General features: G+C 44.2%; 1 protein-coding gene and 1 long non-coding RNA gene across 2 annotated transcripts; one reads left to right on the top strand and one right to left on the bottom strand.

The window, feature by feature from the left end:
• Positions 1-1,365: 1,365 nt before the first annotated feature.
• LOC132342872 (uncharacterized) lies at positions 1,366-5,131 on the bottom strand. The gene is made up of 3 exons (XR_009491445.1): positions 5,046-5,131; positions 3,173-4,390; positions 1,366-2,625 (listed from the first exon to the last, which is right to left on the bottom strand). It is a non-coding gene; the product is annotated as an uncharacterized lncRNA (long non-coding RNA).
• A 1,929-nt stretch (positions 5,132-7,060) lies between these two features.
• Positions 7,061-17,526, top strand: LOC112442345 (binder of sperm protein homolog 2-like). Its single transcript, XM_024979187.2, has 5 exons — positions 7,061-7,166; positions 12,991-13,023; positions 14,575-14,715; positions 15,175-15,322; positions 17,418-17,526. The coding sequence occupies exons 1-5, from the start codon at positions 7,109-7,111 to the stop codon at positions 17,422-17,424; spliced, it is 387 nt and encodes a 128-aa protein (XP_024834955.1). The 5' UTR covers positions 7,061-7,108; the 3' UTR covers positions 17,425-17,526.
• The last annotated feature ends 9,170 nt before the right edge of the window (positions 17,527-26,696 follow it).

Genomic DNA, 26,696 nt, shown 5'->3' with positions numbered 1-26,696 from the left:
ACAGCACACAGTTACAGTTATATGTATATAATGATATATATCATTTTCTTTATCCATTTATTATCGATGGAGACAGATTGTTTCTGAATCTTGGCTGTTGCGAATAATGCTGCAATGAACTTGGGGTGAGGAACCGACATCTCTTCAGGGTACTGACTTTATCACCTTTGGCTATATACCCAGAAGCAAGATTGCTGGAGCAAATGGCAGTTCTGTTTTTAGTTTTTAAAGAAACCTCCAAACTCTTCTCCACAATGTCTGGAATAGACATTTTTTCAAAGACTTACAAATGGCCAACAAATATGTGAGAAGGTATTCAACATCACTCATCATCAGGGAAATTCAGATCAATACCACAATTAGGTTTCACCTCTCACAGGTGGGAAGGTTATCATCAAAATGTCAAAGGTAAGTATTGCCACCTCATGCGAAGAGTTGACTCATTGGAAAAGACTGATGCTGGGAGGGACTGGGGGCAGGAGGAGAAGGGGACGACAGAGGATGAGATGGCTGGATGGCATCACTGACTCGATGGACGTGAGTCTGAGTGAACTCCGAGAGTTGGTGATGGACAGGGAGGCCTGGCGTGCTGCGATTCATGGGGTCACAAAGAGTCGGACACGACTGAGTGACTGAACTGCACTGAAGTATTGGCCAGAGGGGGGAGGAAAGGGAACCCTCCCATGTTCTCCTCAAGAAATCCACTAGGGGTCAGGCTTGAGCCCATCACCGTTCAAGCTCCACGAAAAAGAGAAAAATTCTACTTCACTGTTGGAGTAAAGCATGATTTTGTGAACTTGGGAGGCCCTTTCCAAGAAGGTCATGTAGTATGGAATCAGACAACACGAGACTGGAATTCCCAACCCACATTTAACCAGTGGTTACGCTTCAGACAAATTGTGTGTTTTCAAACTTGATTTCTCCATCCACAAATTGGGTTCATACTATTGCTTACGAGACTTTGATTGGATTATATAATATGGTGATAATTTTTACATAATGATTTTTATTAGTATTAGCTGTCGTAATACTTTTTCTAACAGTGTGCATGTGTTAGTCACTCAGTCATGTCCAACTCTTTGCAACCCCATGGACTGTAACCCACCAGGCTCCGCTGTCCATGGAATTCTCCAGGCAAGAATACTGGAGTGGGTTCCCTTCTGCAGGGGATCTTCCAGTCTCAGCTGTGCAGCAAAGTGACTCAGTTTGACACATATATACATTATTTTTCAAAACTTTTTTTTTTTCCATTATGGTTTATCCCAAGAGGTTGGATATAGTTCCCTGTGCTCTACAGTACAGATCTTGTTTATCCATTTCTTTTCTTTGTTTAAAAAAATTTTTTTTAATTGGAGTATAGTTGATTTACCCTGTTGTGCTCATTTCAGGTGTACAGCATAGTGATACAACTTTATATATATGTGTATATGTATTCTTTTATATACATGTAATATATAAGATAATATATTTTTTCTTCAGATTCTTTTCCATCACAGGTCATTACAAGACACTGAGTATAATTCCCCGTGCTATACAGTTGGACCATGTTTGTGAACTTATATATAGTATTGTATTCCTGCTAGGCCCAAACTCTGAACATATCCCTCCCTCCCCTTTCCCTTTTGGTAACCATAAGTTTGTTTTCTGGGTCTGTGGGTCTATTTCTGTTTCAGAAATAAGAAGGCTTTTCTGAGCAGCTGGCCTGAAATCATGGAGATCTGAAGAAAGGGAGTGAAGTCTTGCCCGAAGCACTGGAGAAATGGAGTCTCTGAAAGACCGACTGGCAGATATAAAAGATGGTGTGTTTAGGATGTTTGAGGAGTAGCAGGGGGGAGCGTGTTTTGAGCGAGGGTTTGGGAGGTCAGATCAAGCAGGGGCTTTAGTGTTCTCTCTGAAGTCGTGGAAGGTTATCATCCTAGGAGGAATAGGATCTCGGGACTTCCCTGGTGATCCAGTGGATAAGATGCCATGTTCCCAATGGAGGGGGCCTGGGTTCGATCCTTGGTCGGGGAACTAGATCCCATATGCTGCAACTAAGAGTTTTAATGCAGTAACTAAGACCTGGCAGTGAAATAAATACTAAACAAAATTATGGGAGACAGAGGTAAAAATCAGGGAAACTGGTTAGGTGGCTGTCGTGATTCAGAGGGATAATGATTGTGGCTGGATTCGAGACACAGCATTGGCAGAAGTGGGAGGAGGCTGGACTTGGGGTAGATTTCAGGGGTAGCATCTGCAGGACTGGCTGGCAGATTGGCTATACAGAGTGGAAGAGAGGACACTAGGGTGGCTCCAGCGGGACCCATGTGTCTCGGGCAACGGTTGTGTCATGTACAGAGATGCGAAGGTAGGATGAGCAGGTTTGGTGGGAACAATGAAAAATACTTTCATGACCCCAATTTTTAAAAAGGATTTATTTATTTGTTTGGCTATGTGAGATCTTTAAGTTGAGGCATCCAGGATCTAGTTCCCTGACCAGGGATAGAACCCAGGCCGCCCCCCTCCCCTGCATTGGGAGCCCAGAGTCTTCGCCACTGGGCCACTAGGGAAGCCCCTGATGACCCCAGGTTTATAGATGAGAAAAACCAGATTAGAACAGGTGAATCCAATTTGCTCACAGTGTCCCTGTGAGAAAGAGGCAGATATTACATTCAAGCCCAGACATTTCTGGCCCCGAACCAAATGCTCACCCACTATCTCTTCCATCAGTGAATTCTCACATCTCTAGTTCTTTCTCTCTCTTTTTGTTTTGCTTGGTTCTGGGCTCATGGCTCGTGGGATCTCAGTTCCCTGACCAGGGACTGAACCACTGGCCCACCAGGGAATTTCCCCTAGTTCCTTCTTGAAATTATCAACTGCATGAGAGCTGCAGATTAACATTAAGTTCTAGTTGTCTACATGAGGGTATGGGTCAACTTTTCCAAGAATCAAGACATCTTTGCTCTTTTACGCTGACTCACAATTCATGCCCATAGCCTCAGATTCTCCCATGGTATAAGTGAGGCTGAGACCAACAATCTCCCTTTGCAGAGATAAATCAGGGTATTAAGGACTGAATGGTGTCTCCCCTCAAATGCACATGTGTCCCCAAAGAGACACCAGAGATCTCTTTTCTTTGCCATCTCTCTCTACCCGCCCACCCTGCCCCATCATATGAGCACAGGGCAAAGACCTTAAATCCAGCAAGAAGGTAGCCTCCACAAGCCAGGAAGAGCCTTCTCCACGAATAGAATTCACCAGCATCTTGGTCATGGACTTCTAGTCTTCAGCACCATGAGCAAATAAAGGCATGATGTTTAAGCCACCAAGTCCATGGTGTTTGGTTACAGCTGCCCCAGCAGAAGTATACGCAAGGTTTCAGGATTCACATATCTTATTTACAATGACTCAACTCTTAAAAAACAACAGACACCAGTGAAGGCTGAACACCGGTCCTCGTGCGCTGTGCATCTATGGAATACAGATCTTAAACAACCCTTATGAAAGATAGTCGTTACTTAGCTAACGTCCCCAACAAATCAGGGGGGAATTCAGGATTCGAAAGTTAGTGTCCCTCTGACATGAATGCTCATATATTTTCTGCAAGTTCTAGAGTTGGTATTGCAAGAATCTAAACCCAGTTCCATGTATCTTTCCATTTTGGCAGAAGATAAAGCTGAACCTCACATCACCGCCTTGCTGTTAGAATCATCGGTAATTTCTGTTTCCCTGTGGTTAGAGGTATTCATGTAGAGTCTCTAGGATTTCAAGTCCAACGCTGCCTCTTTAATTTTTTTAAGAGTTACTTATTTCTTTCTGGTGGTGCTGAGTCTTCGTTGCTGCCCCAACTTTCCTCTAGTTGCAGTGCGCGGGCTTCTCACGGAGGCGGCTTCTCTTGTTGCAGAGCACCAGCTTTAGGCATAAGGGCTTCGGTAGCTGTGGCTCACGGGCCTAGTTGCTATGCTGCATGTGGAATCTTCCCAGAACGGGGATCAAACCTGTGGCCCCCAAACTGGCAGATGGATCCTCAACCACTGGACCACCAGGAAGTTCCCCCAGTGCGGCCGTTCATGACTTTGGTCAAGTTTTCCTTTCATCCTCACCCCACCCCTCCCAGTACAGCTGGCTAGACACCCACTTTGGTTTTGAAAAATAGTTTATCACAGTTGGGTGAGCGCCTCAGGGCATAATGACTCTTCGGTTGAGCAGGAAAGGAATAATGAGTTCTCTTTAATGTCCACTTCAGCCTGTCCAGAGTGTAGGATGTTCTCGACCCTGCTCATAGCGTCCCATCCATGACTTTAGGGTGTGGGGTGGGATGGATCCCTAGAACATGCCTCACCAACTGAGCACATGTTCATTGCCGCCTCCGAAGCCTCATAAATATTCAGGAGTATAACCTCCTGTTATCCTGGGGAGAAGTTAGAATTAAGAGCGTTTTTAAAAATTCACCCAAAAAAGAGAGAGACAAAGTCAAAGATGCACAAGCTATCTTCCCTAATCAATGTCAGGAAGTCAAATATCTACCAGAAGTATGAACCTATTAAATAATAGGTATAGAAAATAATAATTATAATAGGTATAGAAAATAATTGCTGAAGAATTGATGCTTCCGAACTGTGGTGTTGGAGAATCAAATTAGTCCATCCTAAAGGAAATCAGTCCTGAATATTCATTGGAAGAACTGATGCTGAAGTTGAAGCTCCAATACTTTGGCCACCTGATGTGAAGAGCTAACTCATTTGAAAAGACCCTGATGCTGGGAAAGATTGAAGGTGGGAGGAGAAGGGGACAACAGAGGATGAGATGGTGGGATGGCATCACTGGCTCGATGGCCTTGAGTTTGAGTAAGCTCTGGGAGTTGGTGATGGACAGGGAGGCCTGGCATGCTGCAGTCCATGGGGTGGCAAAAAGTTGGATACAACTTAGTGACTGATCAACAATAACAATAGAAAATAATAGTTATAATAGGTATAAAAAACTGACCTCACATTCCACTGATTTTCTTGGTAGGTATCCTAAACAGTAAGGGTAATAGACTATATATTGTGATGGAAAATAATTACCTGGAATTACTCAAAGGAAGAAAACATTCACTGGGCTCTCAAATCAGATGCAGGCACCCTAGATGTTTTAGAGATCTGGCGTGCAAGCTCAGAAAGCAAAAGTAATTTTGCAGAGTCCCTCAACTAGCAAGTGTCTGAGATGAAGTAAGTCCATGGGTAGAGAGTGACCCTCTACCTGTGACTCTGGAGAGACCGGGCTTCCTATGAAGGGACCTGAAAGATCACTGTGAACAATGGGATGTGAAAGAGCAAGAAGGATTGGCATCAAGGTGAGTGCGTGCGTGCGTGCTCAGTCGCTCCGGTCGCAGTCGACTCTTCGCAACCTCATGGACTGCAGTCTGCCAGGCTCCTCTGTTCTTGGGATTCTCCAAGCAAGAATACTGGAGTGGGTTGCCATGCCCCCCTCCAGGTGCCTGTGTTGAATCTGTGCCCTTCCACACCTGCACCAGCCACGTAACTCTGACAAATGATGTTGCCTCTTGGAGCCTCCATTTCCTCAGATGTCAAACCACGGATCCAATTCCCTTGCCACACAGGGAAGTGAGACTTCTCTCAGCTCTTTCGGGTGAAGCGTTGATACCAGCCATGTTGCTTACTCTTGATTGACAGGTGACCTCATTAACTGCAGAGAGGCCAGGCATCTTTCAGTTCAGCAAAACAGAGAAATAGAAAAAGCAAAAACCTATGCATCAGACAGGGCTTCCCTGGTGGCTCAGTGATAAAGAATCTGCCTGCTAATGCAGGAGACATGGGTTTGATCCCTAGGTGGGGAAGATCCCTTGGAGAAGGAAATGGCAACCCACTCCAGTATTCTTGCCTGGGAAATCCCATGGACAGAGGAGCCTGGCAGGCTACAGTCCATGGGGCTGCAAAAGAGTTGGACCCAACTTACACAACAACATCAGTGCATCAGACAAGAGAGACTCAGGCTTCTCCATGCCTTTATCAGTTCCCCCACTTCTCTTGTATTCTGTTTTCTCATCTCTTTTTAGAAAGGGCACACCTATGTCTAAGCAGTCCCCCATCTCCGTATGTTTTGCAAATGGGGCAGAAGGGAAATAACATCTGAAAAGGTCTCGGCACAGACAAAATCTGCAGGATGAGCGTTAAGTGCCTCCCTTCCTGACGTCATGATACTTGGCCTCCAGGACAGTTTCTTCCTCATCTTGGATTGCCTCAGGGAGTCCAGCAAGACACCCGCCTCCTTTGGGGAAGTCACTCTTCCAGTCTCTTCTCTCTCTTATAAAGCACTCTTCCCAGATCCCTCCAGAGATGGCAGGTGGGAGAGGAATTCTAAAGTGAATCAAGATCCATCCTTTCCACATACTGGCTGACCACAAGGCACAATGCCTAGGCTTTCTGAGCCTTACTTATTCAGGAAGCTAAAGATGACTTTGCCTTTCTTACTGGACTTTGTCTCTCTCTGTGTCTCTATTTATTTCTCCCCAAAGTCCAGGCTGAGAAGCTTTGGTTAAATTATTGCAAGAGTTTCTATTAAATCAGGGATAGAAAACAAATACATTTTTCTTTTGGAGATTCTTAACGATATTTCTTATTGGGGTATCGTTGCTTGACAATGTTGTGTTAGTCTTTTTTGTTTTTAATAATCAAGGGAGTAGATGATATGCAATGGATAAGGAAGTGTGAAGCAAGCTTTAAAGCAGTGGTTCTCAAACTTTTTCGAACACTGGACTCACCAGGAGGTGAGTTGTTACAACACAGACTGGTCTCAGCCTCGGTGTTTCGGCAGGTCACTGGTCTCAGCCTCGGTGTTTCAGCAGGTCTGCTGTGGGGGCCAAAGGACCTGCATTGCTAATGAGTTTGCAGGTGAAGATGGTGGAGCTGGTCCAGGGACCACACTTCCAGAATGCTGCTAGAGAGCTTTCTGAGATGGTTGTTCCTGGTCTTTCTAGGCAGTCTGGGATTCGGGGCATGGGAGAAAAGGTTGTGGAGTGAATCTGTGAATAGTCGGAAGAGCGGGAGTGGGAGGAGCAGAAGCTGGAGGGCATAAAGCCAGAAGCGACGCGCGCTACTGGGCAGGCCACCTGCGGTCACTGGGAGTGATGAGAAGCCCGGTGGGATGGCTGTCCCTGGCCCTCTGCCTACATGGGCTGAAATCAGGTGAGAGCGCCATAAGCGTCAGGGAGGGGAGGGTAGATGAAGAAGGTGAGACCTTGGAGGGGGTGGTTTGGAGTGAGATGGGCAGGAAAGACTCTAGCCAATGTTCATAGCATCTTTTAAATAGAGTCTAATGGTTAGTGCTGAATCCAAGATTTCGAGTGTCCTGGGTTCAAATCCTAGCTCTTCCTCTTGCTGGTTGGGTGATCATCAGTAGGTCACTTTGCCTCTCTTTAAGCCTCAAGCTTCTCATCTGTATAATGGTTATAATACTTTAGGAAGGAGGAAGCCTGGACATCCTGTTGAATGGAACAGCACAATGAACCTGGGGGACGTAATGCCAAGTGGAATAAGCTAGTCACAAAAGGACAAATACAGGTGTTTCTACTTAGATGAAGTATCTAAAATAGTCACATTAGTAGAACTGGTGGGAGCCAAGGACTGAGGAGAAGGGCCAATGGGGAGTTTGCATAATGGGTGAGAGATTTCCATAACGCAAGATGAATAAGTTCCAGAGGTCTGCTGGAAAACATGATGTCTATAGCCAGCAGTTATTGGTTTGTGCACTCAAAAGTTTGTAAAGAAGGTAGATCTCATGTGAAGGGTTCTTACTACAATGAAAGGGAGAGAAGGAAGGAAAGAAAAAGGAGAGAAAGAAGGAAGAAAGGGGAGAGAAAGAAGGAAGGAAGAAAGAATGAATGAAGCTTATTATGTATTGCTTTAGAAAGTTTACCAAGATCTTTTGTTAAGAGAGTAAGCTTCAAATAAACAGTATGTAAGCCAAGTCCTCCTTTGTCTAAAAAGGGAGTAAAATGTTATTAATAAATATGTTGAATATTTATGAACTATCTCTGTAGGTTTCACAGGAATTACAACATGGTTATCTGTGGGGAGGCTGGAGTTGGGGGTGGCTGAAAAGACTTACATGATTTCCCTTTCATAACCCATCGGAAGTTTGAACTCAGTGTATTCCCTCTCCAGAAAACAAATTCATTAGAGGGCAAATGATTTTTATCTCTTATCACTGTTGTAAGGATTATATAGAAAAGGTAGGTAAAACTGTTGGAACAGTCAATGACCTGCATGTAACCCAAGCCCACCAGGAACACAGGGGTGCTGAACAAACTGGTTTCTCACTCACTGGAACCAGGAAGACCACACAGCCTAGGGTATACCATGGGCAGTCTCAGGAAGAGGGTGTTAGGATCTATTCTAGGGTTTGGGCTCTGGGTGGGAGACTGTAGCGGGAGAGGCTTAGGTTAAGGAAGCCGGATCTCACCCGAGATTGGATGTGATCAGAAAGTGGAGGCAATGCTATGCTTGGGTATCTCGGTTAATCTTCTCTGGAGTGAAGACAGAACAGCGTGAGAAAGGTGTAATTGACAAAGAGGCAGCGGTCACTGTTTTTGGACAGAAGGAGGAGGTGTCTGGTAGTCTGTGACACGTGAGCGTGCATGTCTGTGCTTCCACACAATGCTGAACAGCTCTTGCTTTATTTCATTTTCTCATGATCTCAGAGTACACCTGAGTGATTGAGGCCTGACTGGAGAAGGACAGGGCTAGCGAGCCCCGAGTGCCCAGTCAGCCTTCAGATGTCAGGGGGCCGGGGTTGGGGGAGAGGGCTGCCTTTAGCTTCCTCTTTCTCAGAACACACTGGGCATACTGGAATTCCTCAGTCGATTGGTGGTGGCATTTATTCTCATCAACAGCTGGAGCAAGAGAAGGAGGAAGAGAGGAGAGGGAAGGGGAGAGATGAAGGAAAGGGGAGGAGGAGGGGATCTGATGATGAAAATGGTAATGTCTGCCCAGGCATACAATGTGATAAGGGCATAAAGCACAACCACAGAAGATCCGTAAGGATTTAGTCTTGTTCATCAGTACTAGCAGATGAAACAGTGAAGGATCATCTCCAGGTTCGTAAAACAAATAACTTAATTCCTGAAATCAGACAGAGCTGGGCAAGAGTTCAGGCTGCATGCATTTTTTTTTTTTTTGACTGTGTGGGAAAGGTTTAAGTGAAAGTCTCTTTCTGCTCATTCATCTGTAAAATGAGGAGAAGGCTATGAAGATTAAAAACTGTAGAGATAAGAGGGTGTAAAGGTTAACTGCCGTGGCTGAGCAAAGCAGAAAACTCACCCAGCTACTGTTAACGTTTATAAAGAAATTTAAGTACCCATAGAAAGAAAAGAAAGTGTAGTCACTCAGTCATGTCTGACTCTTTGCAACCCCATGGACTGTAGCCAGGCTCCTCTGTCCATGGAATTCTCCAGGCAAGAATACTGGAGTGGGTTGCCCTGCCCTCCTCCGGGGAACCCAGGGATGGAAACTGGGTCTCCCGCATTGTAGGTAAATTCTTTACCATCTGAGCCACAGGGAAAGTACCCATGGTTTTATCCTAAAATGTCCCTCATCTGCCCAGAGTAGAGCTTCAGCTTTGGGGCGGCACTGCCTGGAAAAGGTTCAGAATTGGAAACAGCAACCCCCCAGAGGCAGGAGTATTTCAGAGGCTCATTTTCTGCAGCCAGAGTACCTGAACTGCTTCTTAGTTCTCTGGCTCTTTTTTTTTTTTTTAATTGGAGGCTAATTACTTTACAATATTGTGGTGGTTTTTGCCATACATTTACATGAATCAGCCATGGGTGTACATGTGTTCCCCATCCTGGCCCTTCCTCCCACCTCCCTCCCCATCCCATCCCTCAGGATCATCCCAGTGCACCAGCCCTGAGCACCCTGCTTCATGCATCGAACCTGGACTAGCGATCTATTTCACAAGTTCTCTGGCTTTTGAACAATGATTTCCCCACCCCCCACCTCTCTAAGCCTCCATTGCAGTATCTACAAAACAGAGATCCTCATTAATACTCTGCAATCTGTAAATATTACTATCGTGGTATGTGCGAGGGGTGGAAAAGAATTTCCAGACACGAGGCACAATGAGAGGAGAATGGAGTTTATTATAGTGGGAGACGCTGGTAGGCTAGTGGCCAATTTTTAGAGCCTCAAGACAGAAAATTCCAACAGTGGCAGATTCATTTCGATATTTGGCAAAACCAATACGATATTGTAAAGTTTAAAAAAAAAAAAAAAAAAAAGACCAGTCTGGCCAATTCCAGATTTCAAACTAAAAAAAAAAGAAAAAAAGAAAAGAAGATTCCAACAGGAGGGGTGGCATTGAGTGAGTGGTTAGGATGCTACAAGGTGGGTATTTTACATAATATGAGGTCAAGGAGCTGGTCCGTTTAGGTAAGCAGGCTCATGGCAACAGTTGCTATGGGGCTTGGTTAATTCTGGAAATTTTTGTCCTGTGACCTTGGTATAAGGCTCCACACCTGTGACCCTAGTACAGGGCTCCACAATTACACGTAGTAATACCAATCTTACAGTAGTGTGGTAAGCATGATTTCTGTGAGATAATTAGCAGAAGGTGTTCAGTGCAGGAAACCACCCAAAACAATCATTTATTTAATCGCAACTTCAAAAACGTTGACAACTGCTCAGCTACTTTCTGAAAAGCAGGGATGCTACTGGCTAACACAGATGACATACTCACCATGCCGTAGCTCCTGAGGTATAGAGTCTCACGTAGACCTATGAGTTAGCATCACCATATCAAAGATCAGGAGAGTGAAGTATATCAGTTAAGTCACTTGCACAGGTATGTGACAATTCCAAGATAATATCAATATTGTGTCCAGAACACAGTCTCCATAGCAGGACTTCCTGGGTTGGAACCTTGTTCCCACCAGTCAGTGGTCATATAACTTCCAATAGTTTCCCGTTGCCTATGTTATCTCCTCTGTAAAACTTTGCTGGGGTGGGGAGGAGAAGAGTGTTCTAAATTATAATCTCTCCTTCATAGAGTTGTTGTGAAGAGCAACTGAGGACAATGGCTGGAACATAGGAATGGCCAATTAAATATAAGCTAATGTTGTTGGTTAACAGGTCTGTGTATCTCCTTTCTAGTCTTTAATTTCGTCCAATCTGACTTTAGGGCTTCCCTGATAGCTCAGCTGGTAAAGAATCCATCTGCAATGCGGGAGACCCCGGTTTGACTCCTGGTTTGGGAAGATCCCCTGGAGAAGGGATAGGCTACTCACTCCAGTATTCTTGGGCTTCCCTGGTGGTTCAGCTGGTAAAGAATCCACCTGCAATGCAGGAAGCCTGGGCTCGATCCCTGGGTTGGGAAGATCCCCTGGAGAAGGGAACAGCTACCCACTCCAGTATTCTGGCCTGGAGAATTCCATGGACTGTATGGTCCATGGGGTTGCAAAGAGTCGAGCATGACTGAGTGACTTTCACTTTCAACCTGACTTCTATGACAGTGGAAGTGCCGCTGAGACACTTCCTGAAACAGGTTCAGGGATGATAAAAAGCAAAATGACGTGAGAAACGAAACAAAATGAAATCAAACAAAATCACCAAGGCTGCACGACTGAAGCGGCTTAGCAGCAGCAGCAGCTATAAATATTCAGCCTCTAGCATTGAACAAACAAACAGGTTGTTTTCCTGAAATATTGGCATGTGGGAAAAAGCTAGATGTTCCATCCAACTTTCAGACCTGTGGAATTTCAACCAATGGGTCAAAGTTGAGTGACCTTGGATAGGGTGGATTTCGCTGGGCTGGAAGTAGCACAAGCTGGAATCAAGATTGCCAGGATAAATATCAATAACTTCAGATGTGCAGATGACACCACCCTTATGGCAGAAAGTGAAGAGGAACTAAAAAGCCTCTTGATGAAGGTGAGAGTGGAGAATGAAAAAGTTGGCTTAAAGCTCAACATTCATAAAATGAAGATCATGGCATCTGGTCCCATCACTTCATGGGAAGTAGATGGGGAAACAGTGGAAACAGTGTCAGACTTTATTTTTTTGGGCTCCAAAATCACTGCAGATGGTAATTGCAGCCATGAAATTAAAAGATGCTTACTCCTTGGAAGGGAAGTTATGACCAACCTAGATAGCATATTCAAAAGCAGAGACATTACTTTGCCAACAAAGGTCCATCTAGTCAAGGCTATGGTTTTTCCAGTGGTCGTGTGTATGGATGTAAGAGTTGGACTGTGAAGAAAGCTGAGTGCCAAAGAATTGATGCTTTTGAACTATGGTGTTGGAGAAGACTCTTGAGAGTCCCTTGGACTGCAAGGAGATCCAACCAGTCCATTCTTAAGGAGATCAGCCCTGGGATTTCTTTGGAAGGAATGATGCTAAAGCTGAAACTCCAGTACTTTGGCCACCTCATGCAAAGAGTTGACTCACTGGAAAAGACTCTGATGCTGGGAGGGATTGGGGGCAGGAGGAGAAGGGGACGACAGAGGATGAGATGGCTGGATGGCATCACTGACTCGATGGACGTGAGTCTGAGTGAACTCTCGGAGTTGGTGATGGACAGGGAGGTCTGCCGTGCTGCGATTCATTGGGTTGCAAAGAGTTGGACATGACTGAGTGACTGAATTGAACTGAACACAAAGAAAGACCTGAGGGATAGTGAGTGCTTATACCTGAATTAATGGACTGTCTTGGGTGAACATAAACCCCCTGTCCAAATTCGAAGTAACCATAAAGTGAAAGTGAAAGTGAAGTTGTGTCCGACTCTTTGCGACCCCATGGACTGTAGCCCACCAGGCTCCTCAGTCCATGGAATTTTCCAGGCAAGAGTGCTGGAGTGGATTGCCATTTCCTTCAAGTCATCCAAAATGTGACAGCTTTTCTGTAATAGGAGAGCAGTCGGCTGCATCAACTTCAAGGTACCTGTAATTGCCATTTGTCTGGGAATAGAGTATTTTAGGAGGTGGTCTAAATTTTGCCTTTTTTTTTTTTTCTCTTTCAGACTTGATTTTCCGTATCCCTCGCCCATTCTCAGGTAAGGAGATATCTTTTTTTCATTTGTTAGCGTCTCAAATGCGAGGCCCTATCTCACCCCACCTGTGAAACAATGTTACGTTCTGAAAGTTCCTTGCACTTACTTCCCTGTTGTTCTATTCTTTCATTCACTATTCTTTTTTCATTCTTTCTTTCTTTAGGTAGTTAATTATTTTGGGCTACACTGCCCATGGCATGTGGGATCTTAGTTCCCTGTAGGGGGATTGAACCCATGCCCCCCTGCCATGGAAACACTGAGTCTTAACCACTGGAAACCCAGGGAAATTCCTCATTCACTGTTCTTCTGGCATAAAAGACCCTCCCTGATCATGGTAGCCAAACCATATATTTCAAGACCCAGTTAAGTCAGCCCTCCAAGATCCTCTCCCATGCTCCTCTGGAAAAGTACTCTCGTCTCCACTGAAATTAACATCAGCATTTGTAGGTTAAGTTTCTTCTCTGGACCAGTCCTGACCTGTCAGTTGATAGCATGGGTCTATCGTTGAACAATATATATGTGGTCACATCTGACAAACGAGAGAGACACTGAACGAGTCACTCCATGTTAAATAAATACGAGAACTTTAAAGAAGTATAAGGGCGCTTGTAAGGAAGTTCTGTACAAGTGGATCCAGCATAGACTGGATGTTCAAGGGAGTTCCTTGGAGATTTACATTTAGGATGAACGTCAGGAGAGGGTAAATAGGAAGAGGGTGTGTGATGTTCTTGCTAATCAGAGATCACACCTATAAATCCCCAAGACAAGAAAGATGGCGGTACACTTGGGAGACCTTACAAAGCTTGAGCAGAAAGAGCCCAAGGAAGGGTGGTCCAAAGTGGCTGGAAGTGCAGTTAGGAACCAGGTCAAGTAGGATATCATAAGCCACTTCAATGCTATTTCTTATCCTAAGAGTAATGGAGCGACTTCATGGCTAAGACTCCATGCTCCCAATGCAGGGGGCCCAGGTTCGATCCCTAGTCGGGGAACTAGTTCCCACATGCTGTGACTAAGAGCTCACATGCTGCAATGAAGACCCAGCGAAGCCAAATAAATAAACATTTTTTTTTAAAAGAGTAATGGAATATGAAGAGAGGTGTGGCAGAGTCAGGTTAGTATTCAAGAATGAAGATATTTGCTGCAATGTGAAGAAGAGATGGGCCAAATCAGCTAGAAGCATCTAGAAATAAGTCACTGAGTAGTCAAAACAAGTGGTCAGCTTTGAGAGATACCTAGGGACAAACTGTGACAGGCTAAGAGGCTTCTTTTACTAGGAGAGAGAGAGAAAAAGGATGCTAAGAAGGACTCTAGAATTGCATCTTGGGTCTGGTGCACAGTGGGTAGAGGACTTCCATGAAAAGGAGTCTGCTTCCAGGTCCGGGATGAAATAGGCTTCCTTTGATACTCACTTGGCTGTTTTTGTGCCAGACCCAAAGAAGGCAGGGAGGGAGACGAGCCACATGTGAATGTGGGGGAGGTAGGTGCCATTGAGTGTGACAGACGAAGTCAGAAAGTCACTTCCCTTTGTCAGTTTGCTTGTTTTCTCTTTTCCAGTGTTTAGTAACTATTCCTGTATCTTTCCATTTGTGTATGACGACATCGTCTACTACAGCTGCGTCTCCGTCCGCAGTGACTATGCCTGGTGCTCTATTGACGAGATGTTCCAAGGTAGATGGCGGTACTGCACCGCGAAAGGTGAGTGTCCCCAGGATGCGTTTAGATGACTAGGATCCAAGAAGCAGCTGGCTACATGGTTTTTGCTGTCAGATAAATCTGCATCCAAATCCTGACTCTTTACAGGGTTGCTGTTGTTGTTGTCTCTAAGTCATGTCTGATTCTTTGTGACCCCATGGAGTGTAGCCCACCAGGTTCCTCTGTCCGTGGGATTTCCCAGGCAAGAAGACTACGGTGGGTTGCCATTTCTGTCTCCAGGGGATCTTCCCAGCCTAGGGACTGAACCTGTGTCTCCTGCATCTTCTGCATTGACAGGCGGACTCTTTATCACTGAGCCGGCCCAGAAGCCCTTGATGTGGTTTAACCACCTCGAAAACAGTTCTGTGTGGTAGAGAAAGCACGTGTCGTGAGCGCAACGATGGTTAATGCTAAGACTTTTTACATTCAAGTTTTTCCTTCTGCTCCACCCTTTCTTTGCAGATCCCCCAAGCTGCACCTTCCCTTTCTTGTACAGAAATAAATACTTTTTTAAATGCACCAAGGAAGGCTATGTTTTGAGTCGGAGTTGGTGTTCATTGACAAGAGATTATAACAAAGACGGAAAATGGAAACAGTGCTCCCCTTACCAGTAAGTTGGTTGCAGAAGGATGGAGTGGGGGATCTTATAGATATCTTAAAGGGGATCCTCTGGGTTAACGGAAAGGGAAGCTTGAGGTCGAGATTTTCTTGTGATGGCTTAGATCAGGGGTCAGCACACATTCCCTGTCAAGAACCTACTAGTCAGTAATTTAAGCTGTACAAGCCATACTCAGTTCTGCCGTGGAGCACAAAAACGGCCACAGGTAATAAAAATAATAATAAATATGGGTGTGTTTCCATAAGATTTTATTTATAGGCTTTAAATTTGAGTCTCAAAAAATTAAAAATAAACTATAAACAAGAAGGGACTTTGCTGACAGTCCAGCAGTTAAGACTCTGAGATTCCACTACAGGGCGTGTGGGTTCGATCCCTGGTCAGGGAAATAAGATCCCGCGTGCCCCAAGGCATGGCCAGAAAATAAATGCATAAATGAATCTCATATAATTTTCAGGAGTCACAAAATAGCAGTTACCTTGTGATTTTTGTTTTTCTTTCAACCTTTTAAAAAAACACATATTCTCTCTGCTTCTCTATTATATTGCCATTTCCTTCATTGGAAGCACAGCCATTGTTGTCAACCATTCAAAAATGAGAAAACTGTTAGGCCACAAACCATCCAGAAACAGATGGTGGGTTGGCTTTGCTGCTGGCTCTAGTTTGCTGCCCCTGGCTTGGATGATTTGTCTGTGGTCTCATTCAAACGAAGAATTGAAACTGAAACTTTTCAAGTTTGCATTGAAAAGAAGATAGGAGAAGGAGAAGTGTGGTCAACAGACAGGAGAGCTTACCCATTTCTGGGCTTTCCAGGTGGCTCCACGGTAAAGAATCTGCCTGCAGTGCTGGAGACGCAGGAGACACGGGTTCGAACCCTGGGTCGGGAAGATCCACTGAAAGGGGGAATGTCAACCCACTCCAGTATTCTTGCCTGGACACCCCCATGGACAGAGGGCTACAGTCCATGGGGTCACAAAGAGTCCGACACGACTGAGCACACACACACCACACCAAACAGCCTTTAATTTGGAAATGCCTTTGGGGTCATTGTCAACAATACCAGTACCAGGAAGACAGAGCCCGGGCATTCCCTATCCAGATTGAAATTCTAGTAAAGGATGGGGCTGAACTTTCTTGTCCGGCTTCCAGAAAAGTCGAAGCCCCATTGGAACCCAGGCATAGTAACTATACTGTTTTACATGTGCAAGGGGTCCCACTTCCTCCCCCAGCTGATTTGGATTGATTCTTGAACCTTCCCTGGAGCTCGGTCAATAGTTGTTAATTCCTGGGTTGATCTGCAGGCTTGCTTCTTGGTCAGATGCCAGGAAGTTTCCGTGATTTCTAAACTTGGCCTTCAATCGGATGTTACCTCATCTGCGAGCTCTTCATTACCTTATAAAAGGGTATCAGTGGTGCTTGGCTATAGCTCTCCAATTCCATCATTTTAACAACTTCCTTAACGTTGAAAATTATCGATTTAGGAAATTTGTTCAAATAATGGATTAAATGCATGTGTGCCTAGTCACTTCAGTTGTGTCCAACGCTTTGCCACCCTATGGACCATAACCCGCCAGGCTTCTCTGTCCATGGGATTTTCAAGGCAAGAATACTGGAGTGGGTGGTCATTCCCTTCTCTAGGGGATCTTCCTGACCTAGGGATCGAACCTGGGTCTCCTGCATTGCAGGCGGGTGCTTTACTGCTGAACCACCAGGAAACATAATTTATGCAAAGGAGCAACTTAGGATGATCAATAATGGCATATTGAATTTGAGAGTGAGAATGAAATACACCTTCCCTTTGTTGTTTAGTTGCTAAGTCGTTTCTCTTTTTCGACTCCAAGGACTGTAGCCCGCCAGGCTCCTCTGTCATGGGATTTTCCAGACAGGGGATCTTCCTGACCCAGGGATTGAACCCACATCACCTGCATTGGTAGGGGGATTCTTTACCGCTGAGCTGTCCTGTTCTACTTATTCATGCTATTTAGATCTTAGAGATAGACCAGATCTCCCATCAGGGAGAAGCAAGAATTATCCTATCTTGAAGGTGACAGACTGAGATACTGATGGTAATCTCTTTTTTCCTCCACAGTCTATAAGTCTTGGTGTTCTCAAAGAGGCAGAAGTTACAGGATTCTTCAGCTGCCTCTCAAAATACATCCTTTCCCTGGTCATTCTGACCAATAAAGATTTCCTCTGTCTTCTGTGTGAATGACTCCTTTTCTCCAAAAAAGATACAACCCAAGCTCAGTGGTGGTCAGTGCAATGCTGGCTGGGGTGGGGGTGGGAGACCAGTAGTATATTTATGGAGAAGAACTTGCATTCAAATAAAAATCCTGATGGATTGCTAACAGCATAATCTTTGGCAAGTTAACTAAATTCTTAGAGAAACTCACTTCCCCTTACACAATTTTAAAATTATGGTATACACTTTTAGCTTTTTGAGATAAAATTTATGATATACAATTAACCATTTTAAAGTGAACAATTCGGTGGCATTTAGTACAGTTACAATGCTATGCAATCATCATCTCTGTCTAGTTCCAAAACATTTTCACCATCCCGAGAGGAAACCTTGTACCCATGAGGAGTCATTCTCCAATCTCTCATCCCTCCAGCCCCTGGGAACCATTAACCCTAACCCTCTCCTGGATATGTCATATAATATGTGACCATCAGGGTCTGGCTTCTTTCACTTAGCATAATGTTGTTGAGGCTCACCCCACATTGTCACATGTGTCAATATTTCATTTCTTTCCATGGTTGAGAGATATTTCACTGTCTGGATATACCGTGTTTTATTATCCATGGTTGTTGCTGTTCAGTCCACTAAGTCGTGTCTGACTCTCTGTGACCCCGTGAACTGCAGCACACTGGGCTTCCCTGTCCTTCACTGTCTCCCAGAGTTTGCCCAAACTCATGTCTATTGAGTCAGTGATGCTTCTAACTATCTCATGTAGATTTTATAAAGCACATATGTCATATGTATAGAGCTAGGTGAATTTCCACTAAACGCTCCATGTAACTGACAACTATATTTTAAAAAAAAAACATCATTTCTAGCCCTGCTTCATTCCCTTTTCCAGGTGCTACCCACCCAAATGGCACCAATAGACTTGCCAGTTGAAGCAGGGTTTCCATAAACCTTCAATTTGTTGAAAAAAAAAAAGAGGGAACTTCCCTCTTGATTCAGTGGTTGCGACTCTGCACTTCCACTGCTGGGGACTGGGTTTCCTTCCCTGGTCTGGGAACTAGATCCCACATGTGGCAACTAAGACCCAGCACAATCAAATAAAATATTTTTAAATGGGGAAGAAACAATGGAAAATAACTGCAATAAACAAAGAAACAAGACAGGACTAAGGAAACAGGAAACTGTTGAAAGGCTGCAAGATCAAATGTGTTAGTGATAACAGTCAAGGAAAATAAGTTAAATACCCAATTTTTTTTTAAGAGAATTATTTGAAAAGAACAAAATCGCATTATATGGTGCTTCCAGGAAGCACTTCGAAAAGGGGCAGGGATGGGATGGGGACACAGGATATGGTTGTGCAGGCAGCAGAGAGGGTTGTAGGAAAATCTTGTGAGAAAGCAGGGGTCCTTGATCACTAGACGATTCACGGAGTTCATGTGGCTGCTACCCAGCACTGCTGACCATCTCTGCAAATCTAGTAAAATAGTAACACGATGGCCTTTTGGTCCTCAGAAATCAATACCCCTCTGTGTCTGATGAGGGCTGTATGAATGTCATTAAGGTTAATGAAGTGGAGAGGAGAGGAGCTTAATACTTTGTTCTCTCAGATGCCCCCCAGAACATTCTGTTCAAAGCAGAGATGGACTCCTTCTGAAAGTACCATTAAATGGCCATCACAGGTGCCCCGGGGGCAGAGGATGGCCTACGGCCATTTCTCCCTTCCACCCACTTACAGCCCAGAAGTTTGCTCACCTAGAATTCTCTGGTAGGGCTATCTGCATATTCTGCAAATTTCCAGGCAAAGCGACTGCCGCACAAAGCTATACCAAAATCTCCGGATTTCTTTCACATGCAGTGTATCACGTGTTCCTTTTTGTACAGAATATGTGTAGCCAAAGGATTGTTTGGAAGACAATAGGCAGTGCTCAGTTGCTCAGTCATGTCTGGCTCTTTGCAACCCCACTGACTATAACCCGCCAGGCTCCTCGTCCGTGGGATTTCCCAGGCAAGAATGCTGGAGTGGGTTGCCATTTCCTCCTCCAGGGGATCTTCCAGACCCAGGGATTGAACCCACAGCTCCTGCATTTCCTGCATTGCAGGTGGATTCGTTATTGCTGATTCACCTGGGAAGCCTGTACAGAATAGGAGAGGAGTTCTAAATTCTGTTTTGAGAACTTCCTGTTTCTAGGAGTCTATCTTCCCTTCCTGGAATCCTAGACCTCATCCAAGATGGGTAAGATTCTGAGACAGGAAGAGCAGTGTAGCATGGAATCAAAGACCTAAATGTAAGGCCAGATACTATAAAACTTAGAAAAATAGGCAGAACACTCTCTGGCATAAATCGCAGCAAGAACTTTTCTGATCCACATCCTCGAAGAATGAAAATAAAAACACAAATAAACAAATGGGACCTAATAAAACTTAAATCTTTTGCACAGCAAAGGAAACCAGAAACAAAACGAAAAGATAGCCCTCAGAATGGGAGATGATATTTTCAAAGGAAGCAACCATCAAGGGATTAATCTCAAAAATATACAAACAGCTCAATATCAAAAAACAACCCAATCAAAAAACTGGGTGGAAGATCTAAATGTTTCTCCAAAGACACTCAGATGGTGAAAAACCATGTGAAAAGATGCTCAATATCACTATTACAGAAGCGCAAACCAAAACTACAATGAGGTATCATCTCACACTGGTCAGAATGCCCATTATCAAAAAAATCTACAAACAATAAATGCCGGAATGCATGCCAAGTCACTTCAGTCATGTCTAACTCTTTGCGACCCAGTGGATTGCAGCCCACCAAGCTCCTCTGTCCATGGGATTCTCCGTGCAAGAGTACTGGAGTGGGTTGCCATTTCCAAATGCTGGAGAGGGTGTGGAGAAAAGGGAATCCTCCTACACTGTTGGTGGGAATGCAAACTGGTACTGCCACTATGGTGAAGAGTATGGAAGTTGCTTAAAAAAATGAGAATGGAGCTACCATATGATCCAGCAATTCCACTCCTTGGCTTCCATCTGGACAAAATCATAATTCAAGATATAGGCAACCCCTATTTTCAGGGCCGAATGTGAAAGGTGGAAATAGTGTCCTTTTGGAAGATGGCATCTATTATAAACATACTTCCAAACGATAGTCTCGTCCTTTCTCTCTGCCTCCATCACACTGGCGCTTACCCTCTTAGTCTGCATAACTTGTCCTCATTCTTGAGAACATCAGCTTTCACATCCCTTCCTCTAAGAAACTGAAGGCTTCCCTGGTGGCTCAGCGGTAAAGAATCCCCTGCCAATGCAGGAGACCAGGGTTCGATCCCTGGGTCCGGAATATTCCCCTGGAGAAGGAAATGGCAGGCAACCTGCTCCAGTATTCTTGCCTGGGAAATCCCGTGAACAGAGGAGCCGGACAGGCTGTAGTCCATGGGGTGGTAAAAGAATCATGACTTAGTGAACAGCAAAGAAACTTGATTTTCAACCAGAACAGTTTGGTTGTCAAAACTGAAGCAAGAGGCGCTACCGCCATCTAGTGGGCAGAGGCCAGGGATGCTGCTAAGCACAGGACAACAAATGATCGGGGCCCAGTTCAGTTCAGTCGCTCAGTCGTGTCCGGCTCTTTGCGACCCCATGGACCACAGCACATCAAGCTTCCCTGTCCGTCACCAACTCCTGGAGCCTGCTCAAACTCCTGTCCATTGAGTCGGTGATGCCATCCAACCATCTCATCCTCTGTCATCCCCTTCTCCTCCTGCCTTCAATCTTTCCCAGCATCAGGGTCTTTTCCAATAAGTCAGTTCTGAATCAGGTGGCCAAAGTATTGGAGCTTCAGCTTCAGCCCTTCCAATGAATATTCAGGGTTGATTTCCTTTAGGATGGACTGGTTTGATCTCCTTGCAATCCAGGGGATGTCCACTATGCCCAGACTGAGGTCTAAGGCTTGGTCCAGCTCTAGCATCTCTCTCACAGGGCTTGGGTGATGGAGCCCCCTGGGGACTTCCTCAGGCCCTTCGATGTTCTGATCTGCTACTTTGAAACTGCCTACATTCTCACTTTTGCCCCTAGGAGTTGAGGGAGAACAGGAACATATCTATTTCATATCCCTGAAGCACATGTGTGGCATTGACTTGCACAATTTCCTTTATAGAATAAAAGAAAAAATTGGCTTTTACTTGCATGTCACATACTTTCAGCACTATCCATGGAAACTCTCGACTGAAGAAAAACGCCTGCAAGGTTGTGTGTTGATTTGTTTGGGGAGCTTACTGAGGACTATAGCCTGGGAGACAGCATTTCAGATGGCTTTGAGGAACCGCTCTCAAGAGGTAAGGGAGGAACCAGGATATACAGCAGGGTGTTTTTATTTTGTTTGTATACTTGCTTTTGTAAAAAAAAAATGTAGTTGAACATCAAGAGAGTACTGTGAATTACAAAGAGCAGATTTCACAAGTTATTAATTTTAGGTCTTTTTCATGTATGAGAAGATGCAAGAATCTGGATTCATTGAAATTATTCCTCAGATGTGCAGTCTTAACTACTGAGGGTCAGTGTCCAAAGCAGAGAATTTTTCCTGCTTTTCTCCACCCTGAATTCCCCTGGAGGCGCACTGTCGGTGCACAGTCCTCGTGGCTGAAGACTTGATCCTTGTAGAACTGGGATCAGTTCAGTTCAGTTCAGTCACTCAGTTGTGTCCGACTCTTTGTGACCCCATGAATCACAGCACACCAGGCCTCCCTGTCCATCACCAACTCCCAGAGTTCACTCAGACTCACATCCATTGAGTCAGTGATACCATCCAGCCATCTCATCCTCTGTCATCCCCTTCTCCTCCTGCCCCCAATCCCTCCCAGCATCAGAGTCTTTTCCAATGAGTCAACTCTTCGCATGAGGTGGCCAAAGTACTGGAGTTTCAGCTTTAGCATCATTCCTTCCAACGAAATCCCAGGGCTCATCTCCTTTAGAATGGACTGGTTGTATCTCCCTGCAGTCCAAGGGACTCTCAAGAGTCTTCTCCAACACCACAGTTCAAAAGCATCAATTCTTCGGCGCTCAGCTTTCTTCACAGTCCAACTCTCACATCCATACATGACCACTGGAAGAACTATAGCCTTGACTAGACGGACCTTTGTTGGTGAAGTAATGTCTCTGCTTTTCAATATGCTATCTAGGTTGGTCATAACTTTCCTTCCAAGGAGTAAGCGTCTTTTAATTTCATGGCTGCAATCACCATCTGCAGTGATTTTGGAGCCAAAAAAAAAAAAGTCTGACACAATTTCCACTGTTTCCCCATCTATTTCCCATGAAGTGATGGGACCGGATGCCATGATCTTCATTTTCTGAATGTTGAGCTTTAAGCCAACTTTTTAACTCTCCTCTTTCACTTTCATCAAGAGGCTTTTTAGTTCCTCTTCACTTTCTGCCATAAGGGTGGTGTCATCTGCATATCTGAGGTTATTGATATTTCTCCCAGCAATCTTGATTCCAGCTTGTGCTTCTTCCAGCCCAGCATTTCTCATGATGTACTCTGCATATACATTAAATAAGCAGGGTGACAATATACAGCCTTGACGTACTCCTTTTCCTATTTGGAACCAGTCTGTTGCTCCATGTCCAGTTCCAACTGTTGCTTCCTGACCTGTATATAGGTTTCTCAAGAGGCAGGTCAGGTGGTCTGGTATTCCCATCTCTTTCAGAATTTTCCACAGTTTATTGTGATCCACACAGACAAAGGCTTTGGCATAGTCTCCTAGCTCTTCCCAAATTCCAAAGAGAAACAGCTACTAGTTAGGGAAGTAAGGGAATGCAGAAACAGAGGAAAAGCAAATAGTTCAGCCATTTCATTTCCTTTTATGGCTCAGTAATACTCCAGTATGTATGCACACACCACATCTTCTTTACACGTTCCTCTGCTGATGGACATTTAGGTTGCTTCCGTGTCCTGGCTATTATGAACAGTGCTGCAATGAACATTTGGATGCATGTATCTTTTTGATTGAGTTTTTTGTAAGTGAGTTTCAGCTCTCCATATCTTTGGGTGTCCCTCAGTGATAACCGTCAGTTCAGTGTGTGGGCTCAGGTGTCACCTAGGAATAATTGTAACCCAGTACAGATCATAGTCTGGAGACTAAGTGGCTGCATATGCCTCACCCAATAATTGATTGAAAGTGAAAGTCGTGTCCGACTCTTTGTGACCCCACAGACTATACAGCCCATGGAATTCTCCAGGCCAGAATACTGGAGAGCATAGCCGTTCCCTTCTCCAGGGGAATCTTCCCAACTCAGGGATCAAGCCTAGGTCTCCCACACTGCAGGCGGATTCTTTACCAGCTGAGCCACAGGGAAGCCCAAGAATACTGGAGTGGGTAGTCTATCTGTTCTCCAGCATATCTTCCTGACTCAGGAATTGAACCAGGGTCTCCTGCATTGCAGGCAGATTCTTTACCAACTGAGCTATCAGGGAAGTCCCCAATCATGAATTAGCTATTGTCATTCCAATAAGATTAAACATTCCAGTAAGATTAACAGTTTTATTAGTGTTCCATGACCTATGAAGTGGGAGAAGAATACAATTTCTTCATATAATCTGTATATTCAGTGTTAAAACTAAAGGGGAGTAACATGTGAAATGATCTGAGTATTGCTGACACGTGTTCACTCTCAATAATTATTGGTCACTCACAGTATCATTATGATTATTGTCACTAACTAGAATTATTTAACAATTATTTAGCAATTACAAGGAATGAAAGTATAATTTTCACTCTCCCTATTGTTGAGTATGTGAACATGTGAAGGCTTTGGTCCTCAGAGAGATAGAAGGTGGGTACAATGAAGTAACAATTGCTATTACGAATTTTCAATGTGGCAGACATGAAAATTCTCTTAGCCCAGTCCCTGAAACGTGAAATCACTTAATACATGTTCATTATGTTAATGATTGGACCTCCGGGGGGCTCAGTGGTAGAGAATCCCCCCTTTCCAAAGCAGGAGACAGGTTCGATACCTGTGTCAGGAAGATGCCCTAGAGAAGGAAATGGCAACCCACTCCAGTATTCTTACCTGGAGAATCCCACAAACAGAGGAGCCTAGCAGGCTACATGCCACGGGGTCACAGTTGATGGGGTCACAAAAAGAGTCAGACACAACTTACTGACTAAGCAACAACAGCAAAATGTTTATGATTAAATGGCAAACAAGAACTGCCTCCTGTAGTCCATGTAGGTATAATATAAATTCAACCCCACAACCTGTGCGTCTAAAGCAAGTTCTTGACTCCTATGTTCAAAGAGAGAGATTTCAGGGACTGCCCTGGTGGTCCCGTGGTTAAAACTCTGAGCTTCTGAAGCAGGAGATGTAGGTTCAATCCCTGCTCAGAGAATTAATATCCCATGGGCTACACAGTGCAGCCAGAGATTTTCTAAAAATGTTTAATTAGATTGCTATAAAAAAGAGAGAGAGAGAGATCGCTGTTCACCCGAAACTAGCACATCGTTTCTTAACCAGCTATTGTGTGGTGTTAGTCACTCAGTCATGTCTGTCTGACTCTTTGCAACCCTGTGGACTGTAGCCTGCCAGGCTCCTCTGTCCATGTCTCCAGGCAAGACTACTGGAGTGGGTTGCCATTCCTTTCTCCAGGGGATCTTCCCGACCCCAATGCAAAATAAAAAATTTAGGGGAAAAAGAAAAGAGAGAGATCTCAGTCCATGGTTTCTCAATTTCCCTCCAGCTTCTTGTCACTATGCCTTTTTATCTAGTTTTCAATTTTATTTTTAATTATCTTCAAACTAAGAGAAATCTTACCAGAAATACACAAAACAATTCTTGTACATGATTCACACAGATTCACCAGTGGTAACGTTTTCCAACATTTGCTAGACTATGTTCTCATTTCTTTCACTCTCATGGATAATATTAACTTTTTTAACCACTTGAGAAAAAGTTACTGATATCATTTCCTTTTATCCCTCTACACTTCAGAGAATATTTTCTAAGGCCACAGATATTTCCTTTATAATCTTAGAAAAATGATAGAAATCGAGGAATTTAGTATTGATGCAATGTTACTATCTAATCGACATTGTGCCTTCAAATGTGGCCAGCTGTCTCAATAATAAAATGACAGCATCTTCTGTGGCCCAGGATTCAATATAGGATTTAGTTTACACCCTCCCTTTTCCTTTCTGTGGACCATATCCTCAGCTTTTCTTTTCTTAGGGTTGTTTTTTTTAAATAACAATTTGATAATTTGAATGGTACCAGATAATTATTTTGTACAGCTTCCTCAATTAGAGTTTACACAATATGTTCTAATTAATACCTTCAGGTCTAGACTTCACGTTTTAAATATGCCCCCCAAAAAAGGAAGGAAGCAAGCAAGAGACTTCTCTGAAAGTCCAGTGGTTAAGACGCCAACCTTCCAAATCAAGGTGCACAGAATTCAATCCCTAATCAGGGAACTAAGATGCCACATACCTCCTGGCATGGCCAAAAACAAACAAAAAAGAAAAAAGGAGAGAGAGTAAATTTACTGTGGGGAAATCTAACAAACATTAGCTCGGCCAAGTGATCAAGGTCAATGGTGAGTTTTCAGGTTGATAGTGAAAGCCCTTGAAATGTTGGGACTATAATAGTATTTCATCTCCATGATCATCGTCTCGAAAACCCAGAAACCCAGTCAAATTATCAGACAAACATGGAGTACACCCCAAGAGAGGGACCTTCTCCAAAATATCTGACCAGTCATCCTCGAAATTGTCAAAGTCATCAAAGACAAGGAAAGTCTGAGAAATTGTCACAGCCAAGAGAGACCTAAGGAGACATGAAGACCCAATGTAATGTCGTGTCTGGGATGGGATCTTGGACCAGAGAAAGGATATTAGGTAAAAACTAATGAAATCTGAATAAAATATGGACTATCAGAATTCTTTATATTATCTTTACAATTTTCCTATACACGTAAAAATGTTGCAAATAAATAATAATAAAGCTTATTTAAAATACTTTTTCAGGCTATGCTTGTGGTCCAGTTATTAGGATCCTGCCTGCCAATGCAGGGACACAGGAAGTTTCCACATGCCATGGGCCAACTGAGCCCCTGTGCCACATATTCAGCCCAGCTGCCTAGAGCCAGTGCTCCGCAACAAGAGCGTAACCCCTGCTGGCTGCGACTAGAGAAAGCCCGCA

This window comes from Bos taurus, chromosome 18, assembly GCF_002263795.3.
Source record: "Bos taurus isolate L1 Dominette 01449 registration number 42190680 breed Hereford chromosome 18, ARS-UCD2.0, whole genome shotgun sequence".
Lineage (NCBI taxonomy): Eukaryota > Metazoa > Chordata > Mammalia > Artiodactyla > Bovidae > Bos > Bos taurus.
The sequence above is the reverse complement of the archived record's forward strand: the minus strand, read 5'-3'. Positions and strand labels throughout refer to the sequence as shown.